The following is a 26,023-nucleotide window of genomic DNA, read 5'->3' on the forward strand; positions in this document are numbered from 1 at the left end:
TGCAACCTCCACCTTCTGGGATCAAGCGATTCTCCTGCCTCAGTCTCCCGAGTAACTGGAATTACAGGCATGCACCACCACGCCCAGCTAATTTTATATTTTTAGTAGAGATGGAGTTTCTCCTTTTTGGTCAGGCTGATATCAAACTCCCAACCTCAGGTGATCCACCCACCTCCACCTCCCAAAGTGCTGGGATTACAGGCTTGAGCCACCGTGCCTGGCCAATATGCAGGCTTCTTACAAGGGTATACTGTGTGGGTTACAGTTGTTCCCATTGGGTTACAATTGATCCCATCATCCAGGTACTGAACATAGAACTCAATGGTTAGTTTTTCAGCCTTTGCCCTTTCCCTTTCTCCTCTCTCTATTAATCCCCAGTGTCTATAGTTGCCATCTTTATGTCCATGTAATACCTAATGTTTAACTCCCACTTATAAATGAGAACATGTAGTATTTTGTTTTCTGTTCCTTTGTTAATTTGCTTAGGATATTGGCCTCCACGATGGCTATGTTGTTGCAAAGTAAATTTTTTTTCTTTTTTATGACTGTGTAGTATTCCATGGTGTATATGTACTATATTTTCTTTATCCAGTCCACCATTGATAGGTATCTAGTTTGATTCCATGTCTTGTTTTTTGAATAGTGCTGCAATGAACATACAAGGACTTAATGTCTTTTTGATAGGACAACATATTTTCTTATTGATATACACCCAGGAATGCACTGAATGGTAGTTCTGTTTTGAAGTTCTTTGAGAAATCCACAAACTGCTTTCCACAGTGGCTGAATTAATTTACATTCCCACCAGCATTGTATAAGCATTCCTTTTTGTCTGGAGCCTCACCAGCATATTTTGCATTTTGTCTTTTTAATGACAGCCATTCTGACTCGTATCACGTTGTTGTTTTGATTTGCATCTCTCTGATGATTAGTGATGTTGAGCATTTTTTCATGTTTGTTAGCCGTGTGTGTGTTTTCTTTTTAGAGGTGTCTGTTCATGTCTTATGCCTGTTAGTTAGCAGGGTTGTTTTTGCTTGTTCAGCTATTTAAGTTCCTTATAGACTTGGGATATTAAACTTTTGTCAGATGCATGGTTTGAGAATAGTTTTTTTCCACTCTACAGGTTGTCTGTTTACTCTATTGACAGTTTCTTTTGCTGTGTAGAAGCTCTTTAGTTTAATTAAGTCCCACTTGTTAATTTTTGTTTTTGTTGCAATTGCTTTTGAGGACTTAGTCATAAATTCTTTCCCAAAGCTAATCTCCAGAATTGTGTTTCCTAGAATTTCTTATAGTATTCTTATAGTTTGAGGTATTATGTTTAAATCTTTAATTCATCTTAAGTTAATTTTTGTATATGGTGAAATGCAAGGGTCCAGTTCCTTTATTCTGTATATGGCTAGCCAGCTATCCCAGCCCCATTTATTGAATAAGGAGTCCTTTTCTGATTGCTTGTTCTTGTCAAAGATGAGATGGCTAAAGGTGTGCAGCTTTATTTCTGGGTTCTCTGTTCGATTGCCTGGTTCTCTGTGTTTGTTTGTGTACCAGTAGCATGCTCTTTTGGTTACTGTAGTCTTATAGTACAGTTTGAAATCAAGTAATGTGATGCCTCTGGCTTTGTCCTTTTTGCTTAAGATTGCTTTGGCTACTTGGATTCTTTTTTGGTTGCACATGAATTTTACAAGGGGTTTTTCTTTTCAGTTCTGTGAAAAATGTCATTGGTAGTTTGAAAGGAACAGCTTTTAAACTTTTTAAGGTATACATTTAGCACTATAAACTTTACTCTTAACACTGCTTTTGCTGCATCCCAGGGATGTTGGTATGTTTTGTTTCTGTTTTTATTTCAAATAATGTTTTTTATTTCTGCCTTGATGTCACTGTTTAACTGAAAGTCATTCAGGAGCAATTTGTTTAACTTCCATGTACTTGTGTGATTTTGAGACCTCTTTGTATTCATTTTTATTTTTATTCCACTGTGGTCTGAGAGTACGGTTACTATGATTTTGATTTTTTTTTAATTTATTGAGACTCGCTCTATCACCAACCATGTTGCCAACCTTGTAGTACGTTCATTGTCCAGATAAGAAGAATATTTGATCAGTGGAGTATTTTGTAGATGTCTATTAGGTCCAATTGGCCAAGTGTCTTATTAAAGTCCAGGATTTTTTTTGTTAGTTTTCTGTCTTGATGATCTATGTAATGCTGTCAGTGTGGTGTTGAAGTGCCTTATTATTATTGTGTGGATGTCTAAATCCTTTCTTATGTCAACGATATTTGTTTTATGAATCTGGGTGCCCTAATGTTGGGTGTATTATACATTTAGAATATTTAAGCCTTCTTGTTGAATTGAACCCTTTATCATTATGTACTGGCTCTTTCTGTCCTTTTTACCATTATTGGTTAAAAGTCTGTTTTATGTGATATAATAATAGTGACCCCTGCTCTTTTTTGCATTCTAATTGTGTGATAGATCTTTATCTAGCCCTTTACTTTGAGTCTACGGATCTCATTATATGTGAGATGGGTCTCTTGAAGACAGCAGAAGGATCCAACCATGCCTTTCAAGTGAGGCATTTAGACTATTTTTCTTTAAGGTTAACACTGATATGTGAGGTTTTGAGCCTATCATGAAATTTTTAGGTGGTTGCTTTGTATTTTCTACTGTTTGATTGCTTTATGAGGCTTGTGGGCTATGTAATTATGTGTGTTTTTGTGGTACCAGGTATCATTCTTTCATTTCCATATTTAGATCTCCTTTTGCAACTCTCGTAAAATTGTCTAGGGATAACAAATTCCCTTAGAGCTTGCTTTTCCGGAAAATAGTTTACTCACCTTAAATTATGAAACTTACATTGGTGGGATTTGAAATTCTTGGTTGGAATTTATTTTCTTTAAGAATACAGAGAAGGAACAAGCACAAGAATTCTGATACCATGAAAAGCCTGAACGTAGTGACACCACAAAAGAATCAACTAACTCTCCAGCAATATTCCCTAACCAAAATGGAAGCTCAGAAATGACATATAGAATTCAAAACATAGATAGCAAGAAAAGTCAATTAGATCCAAGATGAGAAAACCAACACAAAGAAATTGTGGAATTTGAACTTTTTGTTGGAATTTCTTTTCCTTAAGAAAGCTGAAAACATGGTTGTAATCTCTCCTGACTTGTAAGGTTTTTGTTAAAATCCCATTGTTACCTTGATGGGGTTCCCTTTGTATATTATCTGACACTTTTCTCTAGCTGCCTTTAAAATATTTTCTTTAGTGTTGATGTTGGACACTCTGTTGACTATATAATTTGGTAATGTTAATTTTGAATAGTATCTTGCAGGTGTTCTCTGATTTTTTTGTATCTAGATGTGTACATCTCTAGAATGATTATAAAAATTTTTTTTGAATTATTCCCTTAAACACATTTTCCAGGTTTTCTTCCTCTCTATCTCTCATAGATTTGGTCACTTTGCATAATCTCATTTCTTGAAGATTTGTTAATTTATTAAAATTCTTTTTTTTTTTATTTTTGTCTGATTGGTTTAGTTATAAAAACCCATCTTCAAGATCTAAAATTCTTTATTCTACTTGGTCCAGTATATAGATAAAACTTTCAACTGTATTTTGAAACTCCTTTAGAGAGTTTTTAAATTCTAGAATCTCTGATTGATTTTTCAAAAGATGTTTATATTTTCCTTCATTTTCCAAATTGCTTTTTGTGTTTATATTCAACCTTTTCTTGGATCACACTGACTTTCCTTGCAATGCATGCTTTGAACTATTTCTGTCATTCTGAGTTTCCATTTTGATTAGAGAACATTGCTGGAAATCTAGTGCCATCCTTTGGTAGTTCCACTACATTTTTCATGGTGCTAAAATTCCTGCACTAGTTCCTTCTCATCTGGAGATGCTGGCACTTCTAATTTTTGTAATTATTTTTATACAGGTAGAATTTTTCTTTTTGTTTTGCTATAGTGTTATGTTTTTTTTTCTTTCCCTTTCTCTTTCTTCTCCTCCTTTAGGGAGTGACTGTAGAAAATGCTGGGTATGGTCTTTTGGCTTTGCTTCTATAGCCATATGCACTTGTTTTAGCCAATTTTCTATTATGCAGTTTGACCTACAAGCCAGTAGATGATGCTTATGGGTAAGAGCCAGCCATGGCCAGTTCAGCTGGGTATATTCCTGTCCTTGTTTACTGGGAGAAGCTATCTGTTGCCTCAGGCAATGAACTGATTCCTGGGATACACAGTGGTCTGAGCTGCCTGCTCAGCCCCAGGCAGCTGGAAAAAAAGATGGAAAGGACCGAATGAGGCAGATTCACCTACAGGTTCCCTGATGGAAGACATAGGTACCAGCAGTGAGGGATAATCAAACGGGTGGCCACCAAGCACTCAGAGGTATGCCTGTTCATGGAAGTGGGAAATTTCTTTGTCTTACATTCTCTGCATGGGTATTAGAGTGGCCTAAACTCCTAATGCAGGGAAGTGGGTACTCCAGATGGCTGGAGAGATCTGCCTGGGTATGAGGTGAAGAGGGTCCACCTGCAGTAAGATCGCTACACAGGAATGAAAGTGAGCTAGGATGCTAATCCAGGGAAGGGGGTGCTTCTAACATCTGGAGGTCTCCATACATGTGGAGACATGAGTGCCCCACTGTACTACAGTCTATGTCCAGGCAGGGTGAGGAGGCTCAGGCTGCTGGTCCAGACAAGTGGGTGCTCCAAATATCTAGAAGTCTGCCTAGGCAAGGAGCAAGGAGGACCCTGCTGCACCACAATCTCAGGGGAGCAGATCAGAGCACCCAGCAATTACACACACAGACTGGTTCCAGGTTGCCAAGCTAGTCCCAGCTGTAATCTTGTCATCTAAGAGAGCTGCAGCTAAACAGTTCTTCTCTCACCTCAGGCCTACAACAAGGCAAACAACACTCCCAGCACCTACTGCTGAGACACTTTCCGCATTTCTGGCTGTGGAGGCCCCTACTCCACTCCAGCCAAATTTTCCAAGATTTGGGCCAAGACTACAATGCCTGTGTAACCATACAGCCAGGTTACCACAGAATGGCTAAATATGTATGTGCCCAGGTTAAAAATGGCACCCTGCTCTCAGTCCTGAGTCTGGGAAAATGTCTGGAAATTTTCCTAGTTTCTTTCCCTCACTGTATCTCCAAGCAGGAAAGTGTCTTTCCCTCACTTGCATCTCCCCAAGTTAGCTCCAGGGCTTGCGAGAAACAAAATGCTCTTCCTCATCCTAAGTTGCTCAGTTCCTCAGAGGAAAGGTGAGTCACAGAGGGAGGCTCACTGCCTCTCTTGTATACTGGGACTTCACTCACTTTTATCAGCCAGGTGCCATCACAGGGGCTGTTTGCCTTCATTCTCCCTGAGATCTCAGATGTCCTTCATGATTAGGGTGGTAATATAGTTTGGCTGTGTCCCCACCCAAATATCATCTTGAATTGTAGTTATAATCCCCACATCATTGGAGGGACCAGGTGGTGATAACTGAATTATGGAGACAGTTTCCCCCATCCTGTTCTAGTGATAGTAAGTTCTCACAAGATCTGATGGTTCTATAATGGGCTTCCCTCTTCACTTGGCTCTCATTCTTCTCTCTCCTCCTGCTTTGTGAAGAAGGACATGTTTGCTTCCCTTTCTCCCATGATCATAAACTTTCTGAGGCCTCCCCAGCCCTGTGAACTGTGAGCCAATTAAACCTCTTTCCTTCATCAATTACCCAGTCTTGGGCATGTTCTTATGGCAGTGTGAGAGCCAACTAATACAGTAAATTGGTACTGCAGAGAGTGACGTTCTGCTGTAAAGATACCAAAAAATGTAGAAGTGACTTTGGAATTGAGTAAAAGGCAGAGGTTGGAAGGCTCAGAAGACTTTGGAAGGGTCAGAAGAAGACAAGAAGATATGGGAAAGTTTGGACTTCCTAGAGATTTGCTGAAGGGCTTTGACCAAATTGCTGATAGTGATATGGACAATGAAGTCCAGACTAAGGTGGTCTCAGATGGAGGTGGGGAACTTTTTGGGAACTGGAGTAAGGTCACTCTTGCTATGCAAAGAGACTGGTGGCATTTTGCCTCTGCCTCAGAATTCTGTGAAACTTTGAACTTGAGAGAGGAGATGATCTAGGGTATCTGGCTGAAGAAATTTCTAAGTGGCAAAGCATTCAAGAGGAAGCAGAGACAAAAGCTTGAAAAATTTGCAGCCTGACAATGTGATAGAAAAGAAAATCCTATTTTCTGGGGAGACATTCAAGCCCATTGCAGACATTTGCATACATAATTAGAAGCCAAATGTTAATCACCAAGACAATGGGGAAAATATCTCCAAGGCATGTCAGAGACCTTCATGGCAGCCCTTCCCATCACAGGCTTAGAGGCCTAGGATGAAAAAATGGTTTCCCAGGCCAGGCCCAGGGCCCCCCTGCTCTATGAAGCCTCAGGACATGGTGCCCCACATCCCAGCTGCTTCAGCTCCAGCTGTGGCTAAAAGGGACAAACATATAGCTCAGACCATTGATTCAGAGGGTGCAAGCCCCAAGCCTTAGCAGCTTTCCTGTGATATTGGTCCTGCAAGTGTACAGAAGCCAAGAATTGAGGTTTGGGAACCTCTGCCTAGAATTCAGAGGATGTATGAAAATACCTGGATGTCCAGGCAGAAATTTGCTGCAGGTGCACAGCCCTAATGGAGAACCTCTGCTAGTGCAATGTGGAAGGGAAATGTGGGATCAGAACCCTCACACAGAGTTCCCCCTGGGTCACTACCTAGTGGAGCTGTGAGAAGAGTGCCACCATTCTCCAAACATAGAATGGTAGATCCACCAACAGCTTGCCCCATGTGCCTTAAAATCCACAGACACTCAATGCCAGCCAGTGAAAGCAGCTGCAGCGGCTGTACCCTGCAGAGCCACAGGGGTGGAGCTACCTAAGGCTGTGGGAGCCCACCTCTTGCATCAGCATGACCCGGATGTGGGACAAGAATTCAAAGGAGATTATTTCAGAGCTTTAAGATTTAATTACTGCCTCAATGGACTCCAGATTTGCATGTGGCCTCTAGCCCCTTTGTTTTGGCTAATTTCTCCCATTTGGAGCTAGTGTACTGCCCAATGCCTGTACCCTCATTGCATCTGGAAAGTAACTAACTTGCTTTTGATTTTTCAGACTTGTAGGTGGAAGTGACTTGCTTTGTCTCAGATGAGATCTTGGGCTTGGACTTTCAGGTTAATGCTGGAATGAATTAAGTCTTTAGGGCACTGTTGGAAAGGCATGATTGTGTTTTGAAATAAGAGCACATGAGATTTGGGAGGGGCCAGGGTGGAATAATATAGTTTGGCTGTACTGCCATCCAAATCTCATCTTGTAGTTCCCATGATCCCCACGTGTTGTGTGAGGGACCAGGTGGAGATAATTGAATAATGGGGGTGGTTTCCTCCATCCGGTTTTCATGATAGTAAATTAGCATGAGATATGATTGTTTTATAAGGGGCTTCCCTCTTTAATTGGCTCTCATTCTTCTCTCTCCTGCCACCTTTTGAAGAAGGGTGTGTTTGCTTCCCCTGCTGCCATGATTGTATGTTTCCTGAGACCTCCCCTGTGACACTGTGAGTCAATTAAACTCCTTTCCTTTATAAATTACCTAGTCTCAGGTATGTCCTTATAGAAGCGTGAGAATGGTCCAATACAGGTGAATTCCCATTTTTCTCCTTGAATTAAAGCTCAGAGTTGATATTTATGCACTATCTTGCTATTTCCAAGTAGTTGAGGCATGCTAAAACCCTCTAATTTGCCATGTTGCAAAACAAACGAACAAAAAAAACTAAATAGTTCTCCAAAGACCATATACAAATAGTAAATATACATATAAAAAGATGTTCAATATCATTAGTAATTAGGAAGATGCAAGTCAAAACCATCATAGATACCACTTCAAACCCACTAGGATGACAATTAATCAATGAAAAACAAGTTTTGGTAAGAATATGAAGAAACGGACACTCTTATATACTGCAGGTAGAAAATCGAAAAGAGGCAGCCACTTTAGAAAACAGTTTGGCAGTTCTTTAAAATGCTAAATATAGGGTTTTCATATAGCTCAAAAACTCTACTCTTAGATACACACCAAAGATACTTAATATATATTTCCAGTCAATAATTCATATACACATTTATAGCACTGTTACTTACAATAATCAAAAGGTGGAACAACCCAAATGTCTATCAAATGATGTATGCATAAACGAAATGTGTTATGTCAATAAAATGGAATATTATTCACCCATATAAAACAATTACTCATGATTCAAAATACCACATGAATAAATCTTGAAAACATACTGAGTAAAAAAAGTCACAAAAGGCCACATGTAGTATGCTTCCATTTTTATAAAGTGTCCAGAATAGGCAAATCCACAAAGATCAATACAAGATTAGTAGTTGTCAGCAACTAGGGGGAGGGGGAAAGGAGAGTAACTGCAAATGGGTATGAATTCTCTTTTTGCTTTGATGAATATTTTATGCAATTACATAGTACAGATGGTTGCACAATCTTGTGGAGATACTGAATATAATTAAATTATGTACTAAAAATAGGGAATTTTAAAAATTGCATTTGTAAAAGAAAAAGGTTTACTCTAGGATCAGGGATGTGTGTCAGGACTGCCATGAGCAATAGAAAGCTACACAAGCCACACACTGCTGTGAAGTGGTGGCAGGTAGGAGAGGCCATACTTCTTGGGGGTGGCCTTTTATGCTCCTTGGAATAATAGCTATGGCTTAGGGGAACCAATCTTCATCAAATATGTTCCATTTCCTAGGTAGATTTGCTGATACTCAATGGACCATGCAGCCTTTTCTCTTGTATGTTGGTGGTGTCTAGTAAGCAATGCCAGTGTCTCCACTTCCCAATGGCCTTTTTTATTTCTTTTTTTTTTTTTTTTACACCATGGAAACTTTGTATCATCTTAGGGATAGGGATTAGGGAGAAAATTCCAAGAATAACTAAAGTTTTATCTTTTTATCATCTAAGGCGTTATTTTAACTGATTCAAAGAGATAGGGATTAAAAATAAGTTTTTTCTTGTATATCTGAGTGTGTTGACTGAGAGTCGTACTTTATACCTTTTATTGGAAACTTAAGTTGCTTCCTTAGATTATTATAAAAGATACATAAAAAGTTTGTAAAAACAAAGATATTCTTTTGCAATTATAGCTATTAGTACTATGGGAAACAAAAAAAATCTTTTGATCAGGAGAATTCATTCTTGACTCTGTTATTTATTCAACTAAATTTCCAGTTCAATCAACTGGTTGTCAATCAATTCAATTTAAATCAAATCCTATTTAATAAATTGTGTTCTACTTGTCTCTTCATGTCTCCTCTTTCCCTGATGCATCCTTTGAAAACTTCGCCTTTCCCTCCCTAGTGCCCTCTTGCTGTGTTTACTCCCAATCCATCTCTGTGTTAAGTCTCAGTCCAGGAGTTGCCTCACCAGGGCTGTTTCCTTTTCACTTGCATGGCTTTGGTGCCTATGTTATAATAATCAGAGAGAAAGAGCTCATGTCTGCCCACGGAGAACTCATTAAAATAATAGCATTTATTTTGTCTAATGCTTGTCTTTCCGGTGTCTGTATTATTTAGGCCTTGGCCATCCTGTCCCATATAGAGACTGCCATCATAATCAGAAACAGAAAATCAGCTTCTGCATCTTTTGTCCCTTCCCAGATGATCTTCAACATGTTGTGCAAAGCCAGTAACAGTCCTCTTGGTCGTCAAGCCTCACATTTCAAACCTTTTGAATGTTTAAAAGGTTGTGCTTAAATGTGTGATATTTGCTGTTGTTAGACAACTGCATTTTTGACCTTTTGTTGCACTGTTTCCATTATATCAGTGATCATTGTTTCAATATTAGGAATTGACACCCAAAGTCTTATCTCAAGAGTATGTGACAGAGGAAAAATTAAACATTCAGAAAGATTCCTCATGAAGAAACAAATTAGCTTTTCATATACAGTATTGGAGCCCTAGGGTTTTGACAGTTTACTGGATTCCACTTCTCAGACTTGTTTCCCAAAACAACACAAAACTATTTCCCTCACCTGAGCCGGTTGCTTCAGAAAGAAAGCAAAACCAGAGCTCTGCAGGCAAGAATTAAGCAGGAGTGTAATCCACTTTCCCATAAAGGAAAAACCTCTTTTGTCTTCAGAAATGAGGCATGTTTTACACATTTATGCATTATTATTGGTTAATTTCTCAAGTTATAGATAGGTAACATATTAAATTATAAAAGTAGAGGGTTCCAGTCTTGGTTAGTGGTAGCTACTTCCAGAGAATATTGCTTGCCTCCTTGATTGTTAACTGCAGTCGTGAATTTACTCCTGGGCCTCCCATGAACCTTCTTCTCATTTGTATGGGGCATATATTCCATTCAGGCTCAAAGGCTTCTGCAGTCACTCTTATTAATTTATAAAATTGGTTCACCTACAACTTTGAGTCTAAAGAGGGAAAATTGCTTGCACTGCTCCCACAGAGAGAAGATGAACACAGGTAAAGTGAGTCCCTGAGTGATAATAATGACAATTACACCATCATTTATTGGGAAGTTACTATATATGAAGCATTGATGGTATATCTTTTAACTTTATTATCATTCATGTTCTTTCTATATGTTACTGCCCTATGGAATGATGAGGAGATTGAGCTTCAGGGAGCGGGGATAAGGAAGTCAGTTGGTTGAGCCATTTATCATTTCTGGATTTTCAGGCTTGCTTAAGCCTGTCTTTCGGGGTGTGAAGTCAAGCCCCTGCCCCAACTTCCTTCTCCATCCTCCCACGTCCATTCGAAGATGTGGAGTAGATCAAGAAATTTATCTTAATAAGGCAGAATCTTTATTTCATGAGAGGTTCCTGAGTATATCTAATGCTCAAATAAAACATAGTAAAGTCTTTGTAACTTACCCAAATTTTTGTGAAATGCCTGATTTAATGAACTTTTCTAAAGAATTATGGTTTCAAGTACAAGCAATAATACTGCTTACATAAGGAAGAGAATGACAAGCCTAAATCGTACGCCCTATTATAAAAATCTCATTTGTAACTGACAATGTTCATTTGTAATGAGCTTATCCCATGTGTGCATACTAACTGTTGCTGAAAATGGTCTGTTTGACTTTTCTTTAAGGAAGATGAACATTTTCCCTGTTTATGGGATACACTTACTGAAAACGTCATGTACTAATTTCAATTATTCAAATTTAGACTAGATGGAACCTGTGTCAATGAATTATGCTGTTGAATTATAACAGCCAATATTTGTTAAAGAACAACATCCCATGCAGACACCCTCTTTTCTTTTGAGAAAGGCCCACCAAGCCTGGATTCCATAAAGTATTCTGGTCTCAGGAAAGAGAATAGTATGAAATAGATAGTATTTTTTTTTCCCTCTTGGAGGAGGGTTAAGATGAGATGTAAGAAGGTGGGAGGGGAGAAGCTCCAAGGTGGGAAGCCACACATGGCATTTCCCCTGCTCCATTTTCTAAGTTGATATCAAATATGGGGCCAACAAGTGACCTTCGACCCAACTTCATTTATAATCTCTTGGGAACTGTGCGTTTGCTGTGTCCTCCCAATCTCATGCATTTACTTCCTTAAACTTCTGTCTCTGTAAAGGACTCAATGCAGCTGAGAGAATAGCTATTTAAAGGGCATGGACCATGCCACCCTTCATTTTATCCCCGCCTGTTAGCACAGTGGAGGAATGCTGGAGCTTTTCCAACTATCTGTGAACATGTGAATATCTTGTTCTGTGTTATTTACTTTTAGATTGTCTCCAGATTTTAGAATAGGGGTGGAAAGAACTCTAAATGCGGAGTCAGGACATGTCTTTGAGCACAGAGAGTTGGAATGTGTATTTTCGTGAAATGCTTTCTAAAGAGCTCAGAGAGATTAAACAGGTCACCGAGATTTTGGACAGGAGTTTGAAATTTACTTAATTATTTCTGAGAACAGGGCTGGAGGGAAAAGAGTCTTGGTGGGGATTTGCCACACTGGGTTTGAACCTGGCTGTACTTGTTTGGGTCCTCAAGGCATCTTTCTCGTCTCTGTAAAATCTGGGAATTTAACTGCTGTCATTTCACCTCAAGATAAATTCAGGGACCAAGAAAATTCCATTGTTTCACAAAACACGTTTTCTTGGAACTTCCAGCTAGAAAGGAAGTAGAGAAAGGAGGGCAAGTATATTAGTCCAAAGGGAGAGTGATGTGTTTTGTGGTACTGGGTGGAGGAGGCCCTGTGAGCTGTGCTGTTGCCTGGAATCCACTCTCTAAATGGCTGCTCCACTGTCATCTCCCATGTATGTCCCTGATGGGGATTTCCAGACTCGTTGCTGCCACCAGCATCCTTCTCTCAGGGAAGGGTGGGTTCTTGTCACCAGGAGGCACAGGACTTTGAGAGAAGTGCCATGAAACCAGGTAACTTGCAACTACTATAGGAAACAGGAGGTGACTTAGAGCAATTCCTAGGCAGGAGAGAGGAAGCAAAGTGAGCGGACAGGAGATAGAATGTAGATGTCTTCACTACCTATGCATTACTTCCAAAGGAAACATGGCCCGTGAATCCATCCTTGTGAGGAACAGCCAACCCTCTGCCATTTAGGCAAGGCCACTTAGATTAAGAATTAAAAATCATATTTCAGCAGTTTTCTGTTTCCTATAAGGCTCATTTTCAAAATATTACGTTTTATTTCAAACTCATAGTTTCTATGTATTATATGAGGAATTATATTAAACATAATTATATTTGAGCTTCATTTCCTCCATCATGCTTTTAGTAGCTCTAGTCTTAAGATCTCTGCAATACCCAGATCTATGTTAACCAAACATGAACTTGTGGTTTCAGTCCAGGGTCTCAGTCTGACTGCAGGGGCATGGTAAGAGCTGCAAATCCTTCCAAAAAAGATGTACACCAAGCAGAATAATGTGACAAAAGCAATCTCTGACACAACTTTCTCTTTGACTTTATAAAGAAAATCATATCTACTTTATAAAAAATAAACCAAGAATAATTTCAGAAAAGTAATAGTTTCATATTACTTTAAGGGAAATTTCCTCTTAGACTAAATATCCATAATTGTGCAGTCAGTACATTCAATCCTTTCTGCTGTTTTTCCCAAATGGGGCTTGAGGAGATACTTTAAATGAAAAATTACCTCATATATTTCAAGTAGGTCCAGAAAGATATTTGAAGTCATATTTCAACTTACTTTTTAAAGCAAGTGAATGAAAGGAGGAGGACCTGGACACACAAGCATTTTGTGAGACCATCTAAATATCAGAATATATATTACCAAGATTACAAGTGTTCAGGAACAAAAAGGCAAGAAACAAAATTATGGTATGACACTGTAAATTCCATTCATTTTCTAAACTAATAGCCAAATATAGGTTATTCATGTAATGCTTTAAAATTTTAATTTTTCATTGCTTAATGAAAAAATAATTTGGGGGTTAAAACAGTTTAATCTTTATAACATGCTTCACTAGTTCATGTATTTGTATAGTTTTATTATGTTAATTTTTGGCCCCATATTAAGTGGGCTTTTTCAGCTTTTTGGTCAACTGAAAAATATATATGAAATAGTTATACACATATACTTTTATGTATACATATATGTGTATATATGAGATATATACATACATACACATGTATATTTTTTTCCTTTTTTTAATGGGATCATGAACATTGAAATATGGCTTTCACTAAATAGGGTGGTCTTCCTGGGTCAAGCTTCTTATCTTTGTGTTCATGCTGACTGACAGCAATTCATTCAAGAAAAACCTTGTTTTATGCAAAGAAGAATGGAATAGGGTGTGTTGGAGAGAGGGTAAGTATAATACAACTCAGTGCATCATTCATCAGCTCAACCTGATACCAACTCTTTGTAAACAGAAAGTCTAATTGGCCTTCCTTGTGACATATTTCCTGTTGCCCATGGAAATATTTCTAAAAGTGCTTTAATACATCCTTATGTCCTGTCCTGGCCACCATTCAAAAGGCCTGAAGATAAACAGGAGTGTTATGAGTTTTCCCCAGAAGGAAGTGGTCTGCACTTCACTCTGACAAAACTCGTTTGAGCAGTGGCCATTGCTTAGCACCTCTGGGGAGACAGTACACTCAGAGGCGATAGAAAGAAAAATGCCACTAAATTGTCTCCTAAATGGTAGGATTTATTTCAATGCTCACATACAATTGAATGAGACAAACTATGTACATAAAACATAAGTACAAAAAATATAATACAATTTATACTGTACACAATCAGGATTCCCTTGTTTTGTTCCCCCCACAAATGGCAGCTAGAGATGGTAAGAAGGGGGTTGCTAGGAAAGGGTGACTGCACACTCAGCAGTGCTGAGGATAGATCTTCAGAATGCTTTTTCATTAAGATGAATAGGGTTGAGATACAGAAACTGTCAATGCACCAAGAGCAGTAAGAGAGCACAACATATTCACTTCTGTAATAATAGCTATATATTTTTTCTTATAAACGTGTTTGTTTCTCAAAGCTGAGGCTTGGAGCAGGTGTGAGTTGACTTCCATTGACTGGTTAGGTAACCTCTGCCCACCCCCTACTCCGACTTCCATAGTTGATCCAATACAGCAGGTAATGAGCTTCCAGTTGCCACAATTGGTGTCTTAAGCTGATTTCAGAAAACAACGTATCTGTCAGATGTCATTAAGCAACAATCTGGAATAGAGACCTAGACAGCTCTCAGGAAGCATTTAAAACCAGTGAATTGATGGACAGGAAAGACAAAAGTCATGACCATTAGAAATTTCTACTGGGCACATCTTACAGGAAGGTTTTGAAGAATATCAACCCTTCAAATGTAAGGATTGAAAGAAAGTGTGGTGTGCCCATGGCCCCCTTACGAAGGACCCAGCAATCCACAAGCGTTCTACCATAGCAACCCAAGATCCATTTTCTCATTCAAACAAAGGGGAAATGTAAAGCTATCTCATTGTTTTAAAAAGCTAAATTATAATTAAGATACATTGTCTTTTAAAATTAAATTTAAGATCAGTAACTGTCTGCAAGCTTACCAAGGGCTGAAATTGGCTTGGAGGGGTTTCACAAAAAAAAAAAAAAAAAAAAAGAAACAATCTCAAATAAGTTTATTTTGTGTCACAAAACAGCCAACAGCAAATTAACACAGAATGAGGCATTTAACATTTGACAACATCTTTAAAAGTTACATCAAGCGACATAGCACAAAAGTTTTGCTATGCACTTTTGAAGAATCCAACATTGGACCAAGTTTGTGCATTTTCTTGAGATGATGTAGAATCTCAGTGGTGAAACTAAGTGCTTGGGTTAAAGGTTCATACTGTGCTTTGTTTCAAAGTGCAGAGGATCAGCTTGCTTTTGGCCAACAGTCATGGTAAAAGAGAAAAGCAATCAACTTCAGCAGAGGTAATACTATTACTTTTCTTAGCCCAAATTAAGAGTGACAACTTTTGTGAACTTGTGAAGCAGTTTTGATATGAACTTAAAAATAATCAGGCAATGTTGTAGGTGGTTCTCATTCCATGCTCACTATGTCTGTGCCAGTTGTCACCAGCCTGTGTCTGATTTTCCTCTATCTATGGACTTGCCTGAAGAGAAACAGAAACAAAAACCTCTAACTTCTATAGGCATCACGTTGACATTCTTATTACAGAACAAACACTATGATTTTTTTTGGAACATGTAAAAATTAAAGTGATGTTTCTAGAAGGCTAATACAGAGGTTACCTCTCTTCTGAGCATATGTTGTACCTATTCTTGTTCTACATCCCCAGTGAGGGCAAAAACCACATCTGAAGATGATGTGCTTCTTGGTCATTTTCTATTCCTGAGTTCAAAGAGGCATAGGAGAATAATTTTCTTTAAAGTAAATCCAATCAATCTTCTCCTTCTAATTGGACCAATAATATCCATATGAAATGATAAATGATCATCTTAAACAAGGCACTAGCAACTTTTTCTAGGAAATTAAACTACTGCACTTACAGAGAGGGGAGAAAATGATGCTCTCATTTTAGCAACGTGATAAAATAGTTCCGATTTTTCGGAGTCCAGATTTTGCTCTCAGCTTGTATTTATCTAACATTTGAATCATTTTATTACTGCCATTCGTCTAACATTTGGACTATTTGGCATTAAATTGCCAAAAGGCTGAGAAAGAACAAGATCACATTTGAACTACTGGCCCCAGATTTTAGAGCAAATATGAAGGGGTGGAATAAATTTTCTTGCTTGATTGACAGTTTAAGAAACACAAAAGAGTGATTTTCTACCTCCTCTTTCCTCTTTCCAGATCTGAAAGTGCCCTTGACTAGTTCCTGCCATTGCGCCAACACAGTAAAACATGTTTGCTTGAGCAAGAATTGATATTGACTCCGATTGCAGGGAGTAAGCTTGATTGCCTTTCTGTTGGCAGATATGATCTAATATGACCCATCAGAAAGGCTGTTTTGAGACAGCTTTCACTAGGAAGTATATATTTTGTGCCAGCCTCCGAATTTGGTTTTGATAATGCCCTATGTCACTTGTAATGTGAACTCTATTTTCAAAAGACAATAGGATTCCCTTCCTCAAGCTTCTGTAACATTTCAAATTTCTGATAATGCAATAGATGACCACTGAGTATATCTCTGATCTATCTGATAAAACAATGTGTACAATGCATCTTTAATACAAGTCCATAGGAAAGGAGTATGAAAGAGTCGTTTTAGAAATCACCACCAGCAGTTCAACATTACATCTTATTTACCTTTTCTATTCCCAAAAGAGAAAAGAAGCAAGGATTAAAGCAACATGTTTTCCTTTGCTTTATTAGGTTAACAAGCAAGGATTAAAGCAACATATTTTCCTTTGCTTTATTAGGTTAACAAAGCAGATAACCTGAATTCCTTGGCTCAGTGTTTGTAGAGTTAAAAAAAAAATCTTTAAATCAATTATAATTAATGACCTCAATAGGGCAAAATAGCAGAAATAAATGTCACAATGATCCCCTGTCCCCATTTTATCTTACATTGTGCACGGCATTCCCTTTTGTGCGTTTCTTAGGTCAAAGTGAACATTTCTCTATGTTCTCCCATTTCACCCACTGCCCAAAGAAGTAAGGGGCTCAAATGGCATCTAGTGTCTGACAACATAAGCATAGGTAATTAATTACAGATAGATAACCACAGGTAATCAAATATTGGTAACATTGTGTCAACATGCTTCCCCAAGTGCATCAGGAACTGATGACGAAATTAGGATGAACAAATGGGCTAGGCATGGCCAAGGCCATCTGTAAACTCCAGTTTGTACCATATCATAAGTGGTGAAGAATTTGCATATAGTTAAGGTTATTAATACCTTCATAGAAATTGATTATTGGAGGTGTGGGGCTTAAGCACAGCCCTGTCATGTGGAAAATGGTCATGCAGTTGCAGTTTATTTTATCAACCATTAGTACCTGTTGCCTCTGGTTCTGTGTTCCAGAGCCACCTCTTGAGATAGAAATGCTGAGGTCAATGGAGTTACCCCCAACGCCACACAAAAGAAAACCCCATTGAAGTGTAAAGGACACCGGGACCCTAAAGAAAGCTGATGGCCTGGGGACAAAGTTGATGAAGAAGTATCTTGACAGTATTGGGGAAATATTTATGATTTATTCTAAAAGCAAAAGGAACACTGCAAATAAGCAAATGAATATTTGTAAATTCAAATGCTAATAAGGCTGTGTTTAGATGAAATGATTAGCTGAGTATAGACTTGATATATGTTTAAGGTAAAATTCCCTTTGATATTCAATTATATGCTAATGGATCCCCTTAGAGGGCCACCTGGGGACATGGAGACCCCCGCTAAGACTTTGTTCTTTTTTTTTTTTTTTTGAGACAGGGTCTCTCTCTGTCACCCAGGCTGGAGTGCAGTGACGTGGTCTCAGCTCACTGCAACCTCAACCTCCAGGGCCCAAATGATCCTTCCGCCTCAGCCTCCCAATAAACTGGGACCACAGGCGCGCACCACGATGGCTGGCTAATTTTTTGTATATTTTGTACAGATGGAGTTTCGCCATGTTGCCCAGGCTGGTCTCAAGCTCCTGAGCTCAGGTGATCCGCCCACCTTGGCCTCCCAAAGTGCTGGGATTATAGGCATGAGCCACTGCACCCAGCCTTTCTCCATGATTTTGACAGCATGACCCGCTAATTCTACCAGAGACTCCAGTGGGAACACTCAGCAAAATAGGCTTTGACTCCCACAATTTCCATCCTTTTGCAGATAAATAAGGAAGTAAGGATACCCTTGGCTAAAACTCTGGCACTCTGGGCAGTTGATCCTGGCAGAGTCCAAGGGTCAGACCCATGGACCTGTGAAGTGGGCCACTATTTCCAGGAACTGTCCATAGCACTCGCTGGGGTGACCAGGTCCCACCTTTCACGTCACCTACTTATCCGACTGTTTTCTCCATTTGCTTCTTTTCTATTTGTCATCACCTGTGACCCGATGGGGCCAGACCCCTGGTTCATCCCAGACCACATGAACATGAACGGACTCTTCCTAGGGACAGAGGTTTCTCCCCAGCAGGGATGCCCTCACCCTCATTCAATGTTTATCATCTCTTTTCAATTACTTTAGAACCTCAGCCCCACACCAACACATACATTTATTAAATGTTCTTTTCTTCTCAAATATGAATGGTAACTCTAGTGAGAGCCTACTTGAACAGGCTTAGGGAAACATCCCTACAAACATGAAGAAGCTGAGATGCCTCAAGTAAGTCACAAGAAGCAGCAGCATAGAAATATGCTCAGAGGGGAATGGGGAGTTCTGGAGGGAATGCCATGAGTCTGGAGACTGTGACTCTTCTGTGCGGTGGAGTCTGACCACGTGTCCCCTGAGTTCCTTAGAATTCACTAAGTCCATATCATTCAGAGGTTACAAAACCCCAGTTTCACCAAAGCCACATGTCCCTGGAGCTACAGGAAGCCCACATGTTGTGTAGTGTGCAGAAATTCTGTTCTTCTCCTTCCTGTAAACTGTCAGTGCACTGTAAAATCAATATTAGATGGTGATGAGTCTAGCCTCAAGAAAGGACCCTGAATAGCACTGGGAGTCACTTTCAAAGAATTTAAATGTAAGACTAAAGCCAGCTTCCTCATGAAAACCAGCCAATCTCCAACTGTATTCAGAAATAACTTTAGAAGTTAAATAGTGATTAATGTCATTTTACATCAGGTGCAGACAGGTGTAGCTTAAAACTATTTGTTGCTTTTTGTTCCACTTGTACCAAAAAAAATAGGAAGAAAGGAAAGAAGAAAAGGCCGGAAGGAAGAACAAAAGGAGGAAATGAAGGACAAAAACAAAGATAAAGAGAGAATGAAAAGGTCATTCAGGAATTTAAAATGTGAACCACAAAGTTTCACCAGGACTTCCAAACAGGCCAGGCCTAAGGAAGAGCGGCTTTATGAAGGAGGTTCCAAGACAGGTGAGAGATCGCACTGTCAAAAGTCCAACGTGTGAGGGTTCACGCGATAAGCGTGGAGTACAGAGCCAGACCATGTGAACGGTAGCTACACAGTGATGGACAGAAACAACTTATTCCACAGCTGGTAAAATACTTAGAATATACCTGAAATTATCTAAACACTTGCTATTCTGTCAAATAAAAGAGGGAGAGAAAGGGAGAGAGAGAAACCATTTTCCTTTGAACAGTGTGGTACGAAACAAAAATGGGATTCTTTTGCAATGCTAATTTCAAAGGTTTATATTATTAACAACATGAAGATCCTGTAGTGAGGGAGGGTGTTTTCCCAAGGCATTGCAAAAGACTCATTAAGGGCCAGTTTTGATGCCATTTAGAAACCATTTCCCATCAATTCCAGTGAAACATTCTTGAAATATTAGAATCTTCTTTACCAGGGAAAATAAAATGTCCCTTTAAGCTTACAAAATATTTATTAGGGAAGAAGAGACTCAAAAATAACTAAAATGTGCTACAAAGTGAGAATGTTTTTTTCTTACAAGAAACTGATGAGATGAGTTGAAATAGCTGATGAAAATCCAACCTAGGAACACTTAGAGAACCATCTGGCTAGATTTCCCCTACTGAGTATGTGCATGTGCATATATATGCATGTGCATATAGACAGAAGACTCTGACATATGAGGAATGAGTGAGAGGCAACATGAAGTCCCCACTGCAAAGACCCTGAATGTCATTTACTTGCAATCCAAAAGAACTTACAGAGCCCACCTGCCATTTCAATACCGTGTCATTTCTGTAAATTTGGGCATATGAGAATATTTTGAACTCAACAATATTCATTATTAAACACAGAATTCCTCTAACACTTTCTGAAATTGTTTCTTTAAATTGGAAACAATAGTAAGGGTAAAAGCACATATGCTAATAAAATTCTATGTTCCTTAGTCCCCCTACTATATTTTTTTTCATAGCTCTGAAGGTTCATTTGTCAGTAAGAACACGTTTCCATGTCTACCCAGGATTTTGTCACATGCTCAGAGGCATCAGATGAACTTTTTCAATCGTGTTCTTTTTTTCAATAATTATTCAACCAACTGCCATATGTTTTGTTATCGGCTGTTTGTGAGAAAATTATATATTATTTTTTTCCGGGGACCTCTGTGAATGGTGTTAGCACACTCTTAAATGCTTATCGATGATCAGTGAAGAGACCACAGGGATCCCAAAAACCCTTACTTCCAGCCATCCTGACTTCCCAAGGTGCATCTTGAAATGCTGTTGCCTCCATGCAGGGAGAGGTGAGGGTGAATGAATGGACTGGGTGGGTGGGAAGGCAGCACTGAAATAAAAGAAAAGGCACCAGAGCTGAGCATCTCCTGCTCTCCTGGCCTGGGGGCAGCAAGTAACAGCAGAAACTGGGGGTAGCACTTCGTGTGGACCTGGCGGACTCCAGAAAGCCAGCTTTACATGGCATTAATGCTCTTGGTAGGGGATAATTGCCACACATTGGTTATATCAGAGAGATGAAAAATAAAACAATTATCATTAATATCAGTTCTTTCAATATTTTCTATAACATAAAAAAGTTGCTTTTAGTTATAATTTAGTATTTTCAATACTTTCACTAATTGACATCATAAATGTTCAAGATTTTTCTTTGCAGGGAGAGAGGAGGCGTGGAGTCTATCCAAACGCTAAATAAGTGGTTGGTTATTTTACAGACTGGCTCTTCAGGACATCCCTATGGACCAGACAGGTGGACTTCCTGGCCAACAGCATGGCAAGGAGCTTCCTGGAATGCCATGAAATCCAAAAGTCAGAATAAGGTGAGTTTTGCAGCAACCTGTAGAATACATCCACGCTTCATTGTGCCTGCGCCTCTGCTCTGCTGCCTCCACCAGCAATGGCACAGAAACTGCATCAGGAGCAAGGTGGGGTGCCTCACAGTCTACTGTAACTTCTGCTGGTGTGGACCAGGTGGAATTCCTGGGCTTCCCAGGCAAGATGAAAACACTCAAGCTGCTTCCAGGAATCCCATAGCTTTATCCAGATTTGGAAAGTTGGGCAATCCATGGTGAATAATTGTTTGGCCACATTCTTTTTCTTCATTTTATGAAATATTATGGACCTACACACTTCTTGTGGAGGGAGCAGGTCTTTCAGAGAAAGTGCCTATTTATTTTCTTGAATTACAACATCATGAAGATTTACACTCTAAAGCAAGAAGAGATTCATATTTCTAAAGACTCCTTGCAATGTGGGTGGCACATTTATAAAATAATGCTCAAAAAACAAACCAATGGACTTGTCAGAAAAATAGGATGAACACAATTAAAAACTTCACACCCTGGCTCATTCAACAATGGTCAAGATTTTCACCATGTCTTATTTCAATTTTTGTTGCTTTTAAAGACGTGTATTTTTGGCAGCAATGGGACACTCTGGTGGCTTGAAATGCACTTGAAATGTATCCAAACTTCGACTCTGAAGCCTCAGAAACATGGGCAGTCATGGGGCACAGGCCTTGAGGAACTGGGGATTTACAAGAAGCCAAAAACATAAGAGCTGTTAGTACTCATCATAATTATTGAGATCTGTAAAGTAGGCATTAGAATAGGTCTTCCCAGTGAGATGTGGGTTGAAGTATTTGTTTCTTTCCTCTAGGATCAAGTTGTTTTTGTTAAGTGCCTGGAAAATATATTAAAAAAAGAAACAGATTAAAGAATGCTGAGTAGCATTTCAGAAATAATATAACAAGGATGACTATTATGTTGAATTTGAGCTCTCCGCTAAGACTCCATTATTTTAAAATATGTTTTCTTATTTATTTGCTTCCCCAGATTATTTGCCTCATGGAGGACTTGCCTAATTACCAGAATAAGGTTGGCAGTTTGTGATATCTTCTGGTTAAGTTTTCAACTTTAGTTATGAAGTTACCACGAGAAGCAGGAGGTAAGAAAACCTAAATCTAAATCTCTAGAAAACCTAAAACTCTAATGATTTGAAATTAACAGACACTTTGACTGTAACTGAATATATATAACTAAATTCGTATTCATATAACTGAATAGACATGTAAGTAGCTTTCAGATGACCACGGGTGAGGACATTTATCAAAGACCTTGATGGAACTTATTTAAGTAAGGGCATCAGGTTTCAAATGCCTTAATTGCTTTTCATCCTGAACTTGTTAGAAGGTGATAACTGTAGCCATTTTCTATTAATAGTCCTTAAAGTCACCTGCAGTTTCAAAGAGCTTCAACTGAGACAGGTAGAACATATATATTGAGAGGATTAAGATGAAGGAGGGTGGCCAACGGCCATCTGTGTAGGGTTAGTCTGGGCAAAGTATCAGAAAAATGTTCTAGAAGGATTCATTAAAGACTGGGCGGCTGTCCGTGCCTTCAACGTCCTTTATCTTAATGAGAGAAACATTTCTGATTATCTTAAAAGTGGCTGCTGAATCTTCAGTGGGAACACAAGACTGGGTAAATTACCTTCTGATGCCCGTAGTAACAGTGATCAGAGAGAAGCTGATGTGTTGGAATCATGCTCAGAGGAGCCACTTTCTTGAGATCCAAACGTTTGTTTTGAAAGCTGTTGTTCATGGAAGGAGTTCGTGCTCCTCTTCAGGCTTCCTCCCTACTCTAGGAGCTAGTTTCTCAGAGGCTAGGAGGGGCGTGTTATTAATTCCTGGTGCTTCATTCCCCAGATCTACCATCTGAGTGAGGGGAGATGCTCATGGCTTGTGGATCTTGGTTTAAGCAGAGTCCAAGGGGAAAAGTCAATTGGTGTGTCTCCATCCAGGTGGTGGAGAATAGAGGCCACATGGCTAAGAGACAAGTATGGACATTGTGGCTCCTGGGACATAAGGTCTCCCAGCCACCTGAAGTCGTAAGGGCTAAAGATGTTTCTTAGTCTCACATAGGGAGAAAATTCAGTTTCAAAGGAAACCATCACAGCAGAGAAAGGGCATCAAAATACTCCCTAAAGTGTTAAGGGAAACCAGGCACTTAGCAGAAATATTAAAATTACTTACCTTTATGGCCTCCACCGAGTCGTACTTGTCCAGTTTGTTGATGTGGTTGGTTATGCTGGTATTAAGGGGGGCAGGTGAGACGGGGTGGATGACAGTCGCATCGTGGGATTGCTGCTGGTACCGCTGGCAGTAGGTATAGACGAGCAGGGTGAGGAGGCAGCCGAGGATGGAGCTGCTCAGCCCCACGGCGATCATGTGGAACATGTTGAACTCTAGGGAGACACGAGCAAAGTGATGCCACACTTGAACATCCTGCCTAGCTACTCAAAGCACTAGGATGAAAAGAGAAAGTCAAAATGGAAAGCCTCATCCCCATTCCAAAATTAAAGAAATCATCGTTCTTAAGAGTCTTTCATTGGAAATGTCATGGCCATCAAGAAACTTCTCCACAGGGAGTACAGGATTATTATTATTTGAAATGGAGTTTTACTCTTGTTGCCCAGGCTGGAGTGCAATGGCGTGATCTCAGCTCACCACAACCTCTACCTCCTGGGTTCAAGCGATTCTCCTGCCTCAGCCTCCCGAGTAGCTGGGATTACAGACATGTGCCACCATGCCCGGCTAATTTTGTATTTTTTAATAGAGATGGGGTTTCCCCATGTTGGTCAGGCCAGTCTCAAACTCCCAACCTCAGGTGATCTGCCAGCCTCAGCCTCTCAAAGTGCTGGGATTACAGGTGAGAGCCACTGTGCCCGGCAGAGCACAGCATATTTTAAGTTCATTCTCTTATGGATGATAGTCAGTCTTTTGGAGTGACCTTAAACTTTAATACTCTACCAGAAGCATTTTTTTATTATTATTTAAAAGTTTGCACAATCGTGTTCTGCTTCAACTGCAGCCTAATCCATGGAGTACAGGGTTTCTGCAGAAAAGGTTATTCATGCTCCTCGATGGGTTGAGCCTCCCTGTGCAGCAGGGCTGTGTCCTGAAAACAAGGGAGAACCAGCTACTTTTCTAATCTACTGCTCGCCTTCAAGCCAGACTGCTTTTAGCTCTCTCTCCATTTCATCCTATTTAAAATGTTTTCTATTCACATAAACAAACACATACACTTTTCATTGAGTATGAATATGCAGACATTAGAAAGTGCAAAAGGGTCTACAGGAAAAATAAATCCTTTCCTAGAGGTAACTATTATAAGCACTTTCTCCTGTGCCCTTCCAGAGATACTCGGCACACATGCGTGCTGTGTGTGTGGTGTTAATACTATCCTATGTACCACTTTTCTCACTTATGTTGTATTTTGAAGGTCTTGTCAAGAAAATGGTTTACTAAAAAGAAATAAGGGATTTGTGTTAAATGAACAGAACAAAATATGATATTTTAAATGGTCATGAAATGACCTTCTTTTCCCTAATGTTTTCCTATTTAATGGCATCTCTTCTGTCTCTTATTTTCCTGCAGTTATGAATACAAAGCATTCAGAAAATTTGCCAGCATGTACTTATATCTCTAAAATAGGATTGGCTCAAGTGATATCAAGGCACCACACCAAGACCTGTGTTACGTCGTAGAAAACAAAAGACAACAGATATTCCTTGTGTATGTTGGTGAAATACTACTATTAAAGTTTCAAGCCTTTCCAGAAATGAAGGCAGCATCTGGTCAGTGCCACATCACTGGGCTTCAGAAGAATCGGGTAAAGTAAAACAGGGCCTTATCTTCCTCTGTGTTGTTAGAACCAAGTGGCTGCTGCCCATGGGGTACTGGCCTTATGTGTCACCTGCTCAGAGCACATCCTGAGGACACCAGCTTTCCCCAGTGTGTCTCCTCTACACACCAGGGTGAGGGGCAGTGTCACTAATACCTTTCCCTGACCTGTCAACCGTGCACCCAGTGGGACAATTGGAGGTATGTGCTGAGCATCACTGTGATGCTGGCAAGTCTACCTGGCTGCAGAGCAAGGCCTTTCAGGCTCTGGAGATAATGAGAAGAGCCTGAGGGTTTGACCCTGAACCCAGAGCCTGGGTGCATCTTAACCACCCCAGTCTCCTCCCCAGGGATTTTCTGAGCGGCCTTCCCTGTGCTTATGATCCTCATTACCTGGAAGGGATTCCACCCTGCCAGTGCTGACCCATGGGGCTCTAACACTTGGTGTCAAAAGGAGGGACACTGTTCAGTGAGTGCCCACCTGGCCTAGGTCTAAGGGGCTCTGTTTGAGTCCTTCCTGAACCTCATGTAACCCTCCAGTGGCTGATAGGCCCCAGGGAATCTGAACCTACAGTCAGGAGATGCCATCAAGGCCTCACCTGTGATACATGGCAGAAGTCGGATATCTCTCTTTGTCCCTAAACCCTGAACTTTTCCCTCTAAGCTGTGCTCCTTGGCTGCTCCAGACAATGTGTTCCAGGATCCCAGGACTTTGGAGCTGGCTCTGCCCCCTTGGGTGTATGGACACTGAAGGGAGGCTGCCTTCTCTCTGACTCACTGTCAGGCAAAACTCACAACACATTCCTGACCACTGAAGTGCCA

At 39.8% G+C, this 26,023-nt stretch overlaps 1 protein-coding gene across 1 annotated transcript in view; it reads right to left on the bottom strand.

Moving 5' to 3' along the window:
- Positions 1 to 14,196: 14,196 nt before the first annotated feature.
- SEMA5A (semaphorin 5A) overlaps positions 14,197 to 26,023 on the bottom strand; it is a 509,156-nt gene continuing 497,329 nt past the window's right edge. Inside the window, exons 22-23 of the mRNA XM_032135528.2 lie at positions 23,552 to 23,763; positions 14,197 to 22,200 (exon numbers count right to left, since the gene is read on the bottom strand). Of these exons, the coding sequence (XP_031991419.1) occupies positions 22,081 to 22,200; positions 23,552 to 23,763 (332 nt within the window). The 3' untranslated portion in view covers positions 14,197 to 22,080. The remainder of the gene's footprint in view (positions 22,201 to 23,551; positions 23,764 to 26,023) is intronic.

This window comes from Hylobates moloch, unplaced genomic scaffold, assembly GCF_009828535.3.
Source record: "Hylobates moloch isolate HMO894 unplaced genomic scaffold, HMol_V3 SCAFFOLD_17, whole genome shotgun sequence".
In the NCBI taxonomy this organism is placed as follows: domain Eukaryota; kingdom Metazoa; phylum Chordata; class Mammalia; order Primates; family Hylobatidae; genus Hylobates; species Hylobates moloch.